The following is a 12379-nucleotide window of genomic DNA, read 5'->3' on the forward strand; positions in this document are numbered from 1 at the left end:
TTTTTATATTTTTTTTGTTTTCAGGGTAGCCCTCCACTTTAAGTCAGGGCTCAACAAATCCATGGCAACCAGAAATCGTGTACTAGCACTTGGGCTTCTGCTAGCCCACCAATGGCACCGTGAATGAGCAACTCCCATTGGCTGACGCCCCAGACAATCAGCTCTGGGCGTTGGCAGCCGATCCAGCTCAGCATCCAAAACAAAAAACCTCCAGCTCTGTTGCTTTCCCGCAGCAGAGCCAAAGTTTCTCTCTTCCTCTCCACACATCTGCACCCCCATGCACCCTTCACCCCCTCCATGCAGAAAAGCTCCCCCACACTCCCCTCTCTCTTGGGACCAGCCAATCTGATCCCAGGCAGTCCCCACATGCGGCGTTGGAGACAAGCAGGGAGGCTAGCACAGTCCAGCCCACACAGCATGCCACACAACAAACACATCAAACATTTCAGCCCCAACAACCTCAAATGTCAAATTCCCACACTCCAGCGAGAAAGCCGTCCCACCCAGCAGCATACCCGGCTCCAGTCCCCTCCTTGTCCAAATTTGAGATCTGCCATCTTCGTCGTCAAAAATAAAGCAGTTATTCATAAAAAAATGGCTCCTAACTTTTTTTATCTGGCTCATAGATTCAAAGCAAATTTGTCAAGCCCTGGATTGCCTGCTATCATTTACTCAAAAGTTAATTGGTATTCCAGAATAAAGCAATTGAAGCCATTTCTTCATACCAAAGATTTGAAAAGCCTTTTTGATGTACCTTGATGCTTTGCATTACTTTTTTACCTTAGGGCTGTATGTGTGACTTGGACCTTACCCAGTACCAGGAGCATTTTTGGAATGCAGTGGCCTATGTGCAAGTTCATAAGTTGAGCTGCCCATCAGCCTGCAACATGGGAGAGCTGTCTCCTTCACATGTACATAAAAATAAAAATAATACAGTCAGCAATAGTGGCGTGCACAGCGTACCACGCTAAATGGCCAGATTGTGAGTTCTAAAGGGGCATCAGTAATTTTTAGGAAGTACAATTACATATGCTTTTCAAATGCAGCAAATGTTTAGGCCAGTATGTGCCCAGTAACCAATATCCAGAACGAAGGCTGCTTGAATTCTGATCATTCGTCCCTGGACACATACTGCCCTAAATGTTAGTAGCACTTGCTGCACCATCCAGCTACAGCAGCTTTCAGCCTCTCAAAGTTTTACAGGAAATAGGAAAGTAGTTTTAACAGTAAAGTAATACAACCAGTAAACCGTGATGAGTTTCTTTCGGCAAAATTATCTTTTGCATTTTATTTTTTTTACATAAAAACGTTTAAATATTTACCTCACAGACATAACTGTGGTACAAACGTGATCTAATAAACATTAATATAAGTTATGACACTGTCTTCACTTTCAAAAGGAGTCAGGCATTGTGACCTTTAAAGCTAAACCCCAGTCTATATATATATTTTTTTAGTTTTGCATAGAGTGGGGAAGGGTAGAAGTTTACTCTGTTGTGGTTTTTTGAGGTCTGTGTCAACAATATTTTGTAGGTTTTTGAATTGCAGCGCTTTCCTTACAGCCGCAGATCTAAGACATCATGGGTTTTGCAGTAAGGAGGCTTATGGAGGTGTCCCAAAACAAAGTTCAAATACAGAAATCTCACCGACACATCATTTAAGACGAATTTATTCACCATTAACTTTTTATTCAACCATTAACTGGGGAAGGGGCCAATGATGACCCCTTCCCCAGTCAGACCATGACCAGAGGCATTATTTGACTCAGGAAGGGGTCCTTAGTTGCCCAGAAACATCACTTTCTCTATGGTGGTAAATAAACATCTTGTTGATATTCTTCCTTAATGGTGTGCCGTGAGATCTCTGTCTACTGTCCTGATACGATGGCACTGGGACAGGGAATCAGAGTCAAACTCTTAAAAGAGGACACTGAACAGAATAAGGACATGACACAAGTTCTAAGTCTACTCCACTCTACTGAAAGGTGTTTTCATTGTTTTTCTCTGTTGAAGAGATTTTATTTGACTTCCTGTCCTGATGACAGGGTGACAAGAAGTGAGGAGAAATTTGCCCAACTGGAACTCCAAAGGCAAAAAAAACCCCATATTTTATCCCTTTCACATATGCTCCAAAAGAAGGTTTGAGTAAAGTTGGGCTTTAATAAAGTTAATAGCAATGTGGAAAGTTCCGTAACCAATACCAGCCAGTTAGAATTCATCTTTCTTCCCTTTTATCTTGATAAGAGGTGAGATCTTTGCTAAAAGATACTGCACACTATCTTATCTACAGCTTCATATTTCAGCAAAAAGGCCATCTGATCACCACCTTTGGCTTAGCTGGAAAAAATGGACCTTGGTGTGAAATTATTCATACATACAAACAGAAAAATAGTAACTATAGGAAAGTCAGTATTTTTTTCTTGCAAAGGCCACATAGTCAACTAACATCTAGATGGACAAATGGTGTTGGTGCCTTATAAAGTAGTTTGCTATTTCAGTACATTCACAGAAGTAAAGTATACGGATGTACAGGTTTTTTCAATGTCTTGTTTACATCACGTAAGGTGCTTGTGTTGGGGGAATATTAGCATGTAATATATCATTGTATATCAATGAGCATTATATTTGTTCTAAATGTTATGGCTAAGCCAACATACCACATTTGTTCTCTTTTTACACAATACAAAAATCTACAAAAATATAACGTTAATATTTACAGAAAAAAAAAAACTCTGAATCTCTAGTCATAGACACTAAAAATATATACAGCTATAATAGGTACAAAGAGTCTCATAAGGATGACATCTGAGCTAAAGAAAGTTTAAAAAGCTGTGCCTGGTTGGAAAGTTCTGTCACGCGGTCCACCATTTCCTGCAATGAAGCAGAACTTGGATAGTTCAAAGCGGCCATCTTAGTAGCCATCACAATACTTTTAAGCAGTTCACACAACTGGTTGCTGGAATTCATCAGTCTGTTGCAGATTTCCTTTGTGGACACTTGCCTTGCCAGAGTGTCGCCAATAAATACCAGTTTGTGGGCGCTCAGGATGACAAACTTGCTGTGAGCAACAAAAATCCTGGGAGGCTGTGAGGTGCTCATGCAGTTGAAGAAGGCATCAATGGAGTTGAGGAGGGAGATGAAAAGTTTCTCACATTGGTCAGAGTAAAAGGACAGCAGCTGCTTATCTTGAGGTGTCAGGGCACTGCTTTCAACAGGGACGCTATGAGGTGACTTCCACTTTGAGATATCATTTTCCATTGGTCTGGTAATCTCTTGCTCCAGCTGCTGGAACTGACTCAGCTGCAACAGAGATAATGAAAAAACATGATCTCCTCTGTCATCTCTAAAAATAACGGTAAATGAAAAGAAAGGGGAAACTGCTTACCTGATGTTGTTCCAGTTGTGGTTTTCCGTTCTTGATAATATTTTCCTTCTCTAAAAGCTCTCTCTGGTGACGTTCAAATTCTTCTTTTCCCTGAAAAATAAAGCACGTCTTGGTTAAAACATTTTAGTGATTATGTAGTGGAAACAGCAGGTCAGAACATAAATCACAGTGAGGTCATTTCTATATATAGAATCTGACAAACATTTTGTTAGGGTAAAGTCATGATGTAAAACGTAGTTAAAGGTGGTGCCTAAATTACAACTAAGGTTCCTGTATGACTGTGTAAGCCAGGGATCCTCAAACTACGGCCCTCCAGCCAAGTGCAGCAGCAAATATTTATTTTTAATGGGAAGCCACAGTTCCACTTTAATCCAGAAGCCTAGGGTTCCTCCAGAGATTGCTAGGGGCTCCTTGTGCAATGACCAATTCTGCCTCTCAGATACATTCCCACTTACACCATTGATATTTTCAGCTGTCTGTAAGGAGGTCATTCTTCCAAATGTCTACAAGTGTAATCAGCTTTTTTTCCACTGGCCATCACTCTAATGTATCATGAGCTGTAGATATAGTCATTTTTATCAGGGGTTCCCTGAGACCGGAAAGTTATTTTAAGGGTTCCTCTGTTTTGAAAAGGTTGAGAAAGGCTGATCTATGAGTACTTTGAACATTGTAAATTATAAGAAAATAGTAAGACAATGTTTTTGATATGCATTTTATCTCAGAGCCATGCAGAATGCCAAAGAAACCACCAATCGGTGCCTCTTGCTGCAATGTCTTTGCTGGCTGTGCACCTTCAGTAAGTTTTTCGTCTTTCTATCTATTAAATCTTCTGCCCTTGTAGTTTTAACTTTGGATAGTAAAACTTTTTTTTTTCTGCCAGTAAATACCTTATACAGCCCACTTCCTGTTTCTTGTCTGGTAAAAAGCCTAGGTCTATGACATCCTGTACAGCTCTCTCTCACTCTTGTGAGAGTTTGCCAGGAAAGGAGGGGGGATGAGTCATAAGGAGGGCCAATGAAGGCTGCAGAGCTGGAGGTGTACCTCTGTGTGTCTGTGTAAATCCAGGAAGTGAACAGGCAGCAGCTTCAGCTGCCCATAGCTAAAATGGCTGCAGCTAGACTTAGTGGAAGGAGATTTCTGCAGCGAATTTGGCAAGTACAGAATCACAGTATATATAAAATATGAAAAGTGGTTGGAGGCTTCAGAATGGCAAAGATGCTTTTATTATAAATTATGTGAGCAGACTGCAGTTCTTCTTTAACTATTAGTGAAGCTATGAAGGAAATCCACAAATGTGATTTAGGACTCTGCTGCTGCTCTTGCACTGGTAGTCTGATTATTCCAAGGCCTCAATTTATTGAAAGGCTGAAGAATAGGGTGTCAAAATCTGAGAGGCAACAAGCTTACCCCTATTAAATTAAAATATCTGTGAATTTTCATAGAAAATATTGAAAGTAAGCATGCAAAACACACATTTGGAGGAATTCGATAAAGCTGCTGCGCCCCTTTTCTGGTGTTAATCCCTCTTGTTAATGTATTGCACCAAATTCATGAAGCATTTGCAACACTTTTGGTATTAAAAGAGACCTATGCACCAAAATCAGGTATTTCTAATGCATGCAAGTGTAAAAGTGGAGTTAATTAAGACCAACTCTCCTTTGGCATAGAGCAGTGGCGTGGCTGGTGCTAAACTTTTCGGGGGGGGGGGGGCGGGGTTGCAACAAACAAACTCCCCCAGGTCCACAAGAACTTAGCCTCTCCACGGCGACAGACCGCCCCCCCTCCCCCGCACTCACACTTGCACTCACCCCTCCATGGCTTCTTCGGCTTCTCCTCCCGGCCAACCCGATCTGCCTCCTGTCCTGATTGGCCAGGAGGAGAAATGGGAAGAGAATAGCGAATATTAATTCACTATTGTCACAAGTGGGTGGGCTCAGGGGGCAGTGCTTTGCGCCCCCAGTCCAACCCTTTTCAAGCCAATGTGATTTGCAAAAAAAGAAAAACTCATACAAACATATGAGCCCGGTGCCCTGAAGGGGGTGGCACCCCTAATGGACCGCCCACTCTTGGCGTAGAGAGAGAGAAACTGGTTCAGACAGATTTTAGGAAAGTGTTTCTTGCTCCTTCTAAAAGTGGTGCAGCATGTGCCACATTCAAATTCCAGACAGGTATATGAAATTGGCCCATTCTTCACCACTTTTAAAATGCATGAGGGACACTTTTGTAAGATTTACCTGTGCCAGTCTTTATGAATTCCAGGGACTGTGCTCAAAAGGGGCCTTCAGCAAGGAGGCCTATAGCTTAATTAACTTGTGGACAGGAACCGCAGTACGCACATCATGCAGGTTCTATCCTGGATTACTTTTACATGATTACACTTTAATATGTTTGATATTAAGTATCAGATATAGAATTTAGATTAAGCTATAACAACAAATAAAATAGCTAATCTATTATCTTTTCTTTTGTAGTAAACTCTTGTACAAATACAAGCATATGAGAAGTCCGATGTTTTATTATGCATGCAGACATAACTCTAATTTTAGCATTTCTGAAACTGGAAAAACAGCATCATGAAAAACAAGTTTTTGGCAACACGATTGGAAGCTGGTCCAAATGAACTAATTTCTTCAGTACTGGACGTGCCCACTGTGTGCGTTCTATGTATGTAGCCTCAGCTACATACAGTGTACAGTTTTGTGTTCCAGTAGCAGGATAGGAACTTCCCATCCTGGTCCTGGAACAAAATCAAGTCAGGCTGAACACTGCACAGATATTCACAGGGAGCTTTATATTCTATGAATGAAGGTGGGTAGATGACATCATGATCTCTGACTCAGCCATTCATTCTTAGAATACAAAGCTTGCTGCAAATGGCTAAGCAGCATTCATCCAGGTTCACCCTGACACAATTTGGTTCTGGGAGCAGGACGGGAAGTTCTAGTCCTGCTGCCACAACACAGCTATATATATTGAATGTAGCTGAGGCTACATAAAGTCCATAACCGCGCACATAGCAGGCACATCTAGCAGTGAAGGTTAAATTTCATTTGGACTATCTTGGTCTAAACAAACTATTTAAAGTGGTTCTAAAGGTTTTTAGGTTAATGCATTACTTGCATTAAGGTTAAAAAAGAAAACAAAAAACCTCCATTATATGTTTGTCCCCTCTCCATAAATACTTACTTGAGTCCTACATCGATCTAGCACTGTGCCCATCTGCAGCAGATCTGGTCTCTCATCCTGCTCTCAGAAGACAAATTGATAGCAGTGGGAACCATTGGCTCCTGCTGCTCTCAATCAAACACAGTAAGAAGATACCTGGGGGCATGGCTGAGCCGTGCTGCGCATGTCTATGGACACACACAGCCTGGCTCAGGAGCAAGCCTGTGCATGTGCTCCCATAGTAAGCAACTTGCTATGAGGGTACACTCAGGAGAGGAGGAAAATATAACAGCTGTTTTCATTTTAGGTAAAAAAGCAAGCTGGAAATCAGCTTTAATAGATATTATGTTTTTTAATGGCTTCAGGATGATTCTTCTTGAAGAGAACTACACATTTGTTGGATTGTAAATCCAGAAACACAAATAATAAGATCTGTTGTATACTATATATACCATTGACTCCATTGCAGTGTAATAGTTTTGAATATATTGTCCAACCACACAACTGAACTTCTGCTGCTATGTAATGCCGCGTACACACGGGCGGATTGTATGGCGTACTTAGTCCGTCGAAACACATTTCAGCGGACAATCCGCTCGTGTGTGGGCTTCAGCTGACTTTTTCAGCGTGCAGTCCGGAGTACTAAGTATTTTGGTTTTTTCGAAATTCTGTCCGTCGTACTTTGGTTTCAGCGGACAATACGGTCGTCAGTATGCTAGTTCGACGGACTAAGAATGGCGCATGCCCAGAAAGGATTTACACGGCAGAAGGGTGCTTTGCTGTGTCTTGGACTTCCTATTTCTAGTCCCGTCGTACGTGCTGTACACGTCATCGCGCAAGCTTCGACGGACTGTTTGTGTATCCGTGTGTGGTCAAGTCTGTTCAGTGGAAAGTACGACGGGCTGTCCGTCGGATTGTATGACGGACTAAGTACGCCATACAATCTGCTCGTGTGTACGCGGCATTAGTCATACAGGAGGATGTAGGACAGGTCATCTAATCGATACAATTGTTATTTATTTTGGAATATCTGGATCACAACAAATAATCTCTGCTGCAGAGCAGGTAGGATAGGTTGGAACATTGTGGGTGACCTAAGTGGATACAATAGGGGTACAGAACTTTAAAGCCAATGGGATGTTACTAGGTTATATCAGCTATGAAAAAGGAGTTGTAAGATAGTTAAAGGGGTTGTAAAGCTTTGTTTTTTTATTTTCAAAATAGGTTCCTTTAAGCTAGTGCATTGTTGGTTCAACTACCTATTCCTTCGATTTTCCTTCTAAATGTTTTTTTTCTGAATTTCTCACTTCCTGTTTCTCCTCAGTAAACTTCACACCATCATCCGAGCGGTGTTTAGTCAGCCAGAACAGCTTACTGAACAGCTTACTGAGGAGGAACAGGAAGTGAGAAATTCAGACAAAGAAAAAAAAACATTTAGAAGGGAAATCGAAGGAAAAGGTAAGTGAACCAACAATGCGCTAGCTTAAAGGAACCTATTTAGAAAAAAAAAAAAAACAACCTTTACAAACCCCTTTAATCTACAAAATAACATTTGCATTATGGCCAACATTATATACTTTGGACCCTGTCAGTTAGCAGAAAGGAGACTGGGCCTGCAACAGCAAATTGATAACCTAGTGGCCTACAGTTAACCAGTTCTAACTGTTTCTCATTTGTGATGCCAAAAATGCACTTGGAGTCTTGCACTTTATATGTTAAAAGTACTTGTACAAACTATTATTAACAGCAGGGAAGTATAGGGTTCAGAAAAACACTGACTACATTTCAAGCAGTGGTTTTACAGCAGAATGAATTTAATGAGTTTTCTCTTAAATAGGGGCACGTAAACTATTTATGCCACTGGTGCGCAACAGGTGTCCAGATGGTCTGAATGAGGTCTTCAGAAAATCTTTTTAGGAAGTGTGAGAGAACGCTCTGCATTCCCTCAGTCAACAGAAATGCTGTGACTGTGTATGTCTTCTGAGACTTTTACATAACCAGTCATTGGATAGCACATTGATGGGTTATTATGTGAACACTTCTAGCAGTGCTATCATTTAAAGTGACTTGCTGATTCTCCAAAAATGTGCTGCTCGTGCGAAACTAAAATAGAATATAACGCTTAAAATCTAAAATATGCAAATATTACCTGTAAGTGGACATAATCATAGTCATCCATCCAGCTTCTCATTGTTGCATCCCGACTTATGAAATTAGGGTTATGTTCTTTCCCCATATGTGAAAAGGACTTTTTGTTGTCATCTTGTATATGAGGTTTTGAGTCACTGTACATAATTTCAGAAACACTGCTGATTACGTCCGAAGGTCTTCTTTTTTGCGCATTAGCAGGAACATGCTTAAATAAATGCACAGCATTATTACTAACTGTTGTTGTTAGCTGCTTTGCATCATCCACAATCGTCCTAGCAACCATGATAAACCTTTCAAGGCTGTCGCATTTGTTGGCGGTTGTATTGAAAGAAAGAACATTGAGCGACCATTTGCAATTATTGAGTTCTTGACTGGTTTGTTGTAAGATTTGATGAGAGTCATCTAGTCTCTGTAACTCTCTTTTCATTTTATTATAAAGCCCAGGCTCCGACACACAAGATGCATTTATTGTAGCCCCTTTTGAAAAGTGGAGAAACTCAAACAGGGACTGCTTTACTTTGTCTACTGCAGAATGTATTTCATTAATATGCCTTTCCATGTAATTGTAAGATCGCCACTCAACATTGACAAATGTCAAAAGTTTAGAGACAGAAGACTCCACCGTTTGTTGAAGTTTCAACAACAGTTCAATAGCAGAGTCAGGATCCATCAAGAGTTTTTTGTCCTGAGAAGGCGAGGATGTCACAGAAGATTCCTTGGAAGTTGTGGAAGACGTAGACATGTTGCTCCTAGTGCTTCCAGTGCTAGAGAATGAAAGTCTATTTACACCGTCAGTTGCATCCTGAATCCCTTTACAGTCCTGCTGAACCTGTGGTGGGAAGTCATAGATCCCTTCCTGGTCATCAGGAAAACTTCCAGTCTCTCCAGAGAAATGGACTCCTCGAGGGAAATCATAATCTTCAGATGTGCACGGATTTTGCTGATTACGAGGAAAATCGTATAAACTGGATTTCCTTGGAGGTGTCTCAGAATGTAAATGACCGTTCATTTTCATGCATTGTTCTTGAAAGGTTTTTGAACTTGGAGGCAAGGTGTCATATGTTGCTTCAGGCTTTTGCTTCATTGAAGAAGGGAAATCATACATTTTATCCTTAGATGGGGGCAAGGTGTTATAGATCTGTAAAACAGCAAATGTAACAGAATTACTTATTTAGAAAACCAACTGTCTTTATTCAAAAACAAATTCAGGTTTATAGCAAGTCTAATATTTAAAAAGTTACTAATTCTAAACTGTCACTGTGGCGGACTGTTTCTGTTGCCATTTTGATGTATATGACATATCTTATGCCAAGATAATAAACTTCAAACTACACAATGTATTTATTTGTTTGTCTGTTTAAAAAAAAAATACAAAATAATACTAAATAATAATACTAAAATGCCACTTTAGTCAAAAGACTTAAGCCTCTTACACACGGTACAATTGTTGGCAGGGGATTGTCTGTTGACAGACTGTTGTTCTAAAATCTTACCATTAGTACACTCCTTTTGACAACTGTTTCCCTCAACAAATGTTGGATGGCTAGTAAATTTTCGGCGCACAATGGTTTGACGTCAGATTTTCGAATGGTCAGTACACAAATCCGTCACACAAAAGTCGAAATTACAAACATACATGCTTGAAATCAATGCTCACCAAACACGAAATTAGCAGAAGGGGCCCAAAGGGTGGCGCTCAAGAGCTGAAATTCCTTGGAGTACATAACTACGTTCGTGTTTGTGGCACGACAATTGTATACCATTAGTATGCAAGAAAAGATCCTGGCACACGCTCTTTTGACAAAAATCAGACGCTCGGTTGGCCAACAATCGTACCGGGTGTACCAGCCTTAAGACTAAAACTAAATGGAAATTTGCTGCCAAAATTAAACACTGCTGCCTGGTCTTAGTGGAATTGCTTAAATTGATCCTATTTTGAAATGTAACAGTCTTTCTGGGGTGGATAAATAAGGGACTAACAGATGGTCTAAGATACTTACTTTTCTACGAGAAACTGTTGCTCCAGGGTTCCTCCAGTGGTGTTTTTATAAGAAAAAGCCTAGTTATTGGCAATGTGATCTCTACCAAAGAGGAAGTTTGGAATTCAAACTTGCTGATCCTTCCTTTCAGGAAAGAACCAGCCCAGCAAGAAAGCTGGATTACTCATCATTAATCTATCCAGGAGTACTAGATAACATAACTTTAAATTGGACCAGTAAATAAACACATACTTCACATACATCGATAGGTCACATGTCAGTATTATCAAATATCACTATATTTTTGGATAAAATTACCTAATTTTTGCCATGCATAATAAATACAGCTCCATACATAGGTAACCAAGATTGAAATAACAAATAATGAAGAGAGAAATGAAATCCTTACCGCTTGTGGAGGAGGAACATCGTAAATTCCTTGCTCTCTGGCTGGACTTAAGCACGTGCTATTTTTAGAAGGTGGTGGAACATCATATACCTGGAACAGAAGTGGGATAAACTTATTTGAGTTTTTTAGCTTTTAGAGTTACAAAATTTGTAAATCAAAGATACACATCTGCATACAGATCAAAATTACACAAATATCTGGATACAGACATGTGTGTAGCAGCTGTGCTTTTTTGGATAGGATAGCCAAAGAATTGTTGTACTTTAGCAATCAAGTCACTCAGAAAATGCCGAAGCCTCAATTTTCAAGATTAATAAACTACTTTGGCCACAAGTGGTGCTTGGGCACGTGAGCGTGATCTGTCTAGCAAAATATATTTCTCATGAAACAATTTTTAAATTAATTTACGACCTCACATTGCCAGGTTGTGAGCTATGGAGAAAAGAAGGGCAGGCAGATATCCAGAGTGCAGCCCTAAACAATAGGGTCCTACAGAAATATTTCAACCCAACTGCTAGTCAGTCAGTGGCTCAATACTGGTATTTGATGCTGCCCATAGACATGATGATTGTCACCTGATAATTATGTCATATTCATGGGGTGCCTTTTGTAATTTTAAGTTAGGACAAGTCTTCAATGTAAAGATAAAATGTCCAGTTTAGCCCATGTAGGGCCAACTTTAATGCGTAAAGCAGTAAATACAACCATAGCAAATTTTCATTTGTACATGTCCGCTATGCCGGGGCAAAAATAATGCTGATAAATAAATAATAACTGCTTGGTTTCCAGCATTTCTAATGAATACCAGTACAACTAATTCAATAACTGATGTAATAAACACAAAACTGTAACCTCTGCAAATACAAAAAAATAAATGTTATAATTAAAAAAATGTTGATATGAAATATTTAGAATTTTCAGTATGTCCTTATGTACCTACCCCTTGAGGGCGAGCCGGTGGGATATCATAGACACTGGCGTGCCATATTGAAGCTGATTCATGGTTATATCCTTGACAATGCCTCATTGGGTTTACTGCCTATAATGGGAAAAAAAACCAGAAATATTACATGAGCATTAAATGACAACTTCTACATAGTATTAAAATAGTATGTAATAAATGCAGTAAGTAAGCAGTATAAAATGTATATACAGGTACGCCTCACTTAACGACCAGGTTCCGTTCTAACGACCAGGTCGTTAAACGAGGAATCACAAGTAATCAATATTTTAAGCATTCTTAACCACTGTACTGTTTTTGCTGCCACATGCTTCATACAAAGTCTCTACC

General features: G+C 40.0%; 1 protein-coding gene across 2 annotated transcripts in view; it reads right to left on the reverse strand.

The window, feature by feature from the left end:
- Positions 1–1254: 1254 nt before the first annotated feature.
- The window catches only part of NEDD9 (neural precursor cell expressed, developmentally down-regulated 9), a 186914-nt gene continuing 175789 nt past the window's right edge, over positions 1255–12379 (reverse strand). For both annotated transcript variants that reach the window (XM_077492193.1, XM_077492192.1), the window contains 5 exons: positions 12029–12127; positions 11089–11178; positions 8699–9838; positions 3385–3474; positions 1255–3299 (listed from right to left, as the gene is read on the reverse strand). In XM_077492193.1, coding sequence (XP_077348319.1) covers positions 2790–3299; positions 3385–3474; positions 8699–9838; positions 11089–11178; positions 12029–12127 — 1929 coding nt within the window. In that variant the 3' untranslated portion in view covers positions 1255–2789. The remainder of the gene's footprint in view (positions 3300–3384; positions 3475–8698; positions 9839–11088; positions 11179–12028; positions 12128–12379) is intronic.

Source organism: Lithobates pipiens, unplaced genomic scaffold (genome assembly GCF_037356315.1).
Source record: "Lithobates pipiens isolate NorthernLeopardFrog02 unplaced genomic scaffold, aLitPip1_a1.2 Scaffold_19, whole genome shotgun sequence".
NCBI classification, from domain to species: Eukaryota; Metazoa; Chordata; class Amphibia; order Anura; family Ranidae; genus Lithobates; species Lithobates pipiens.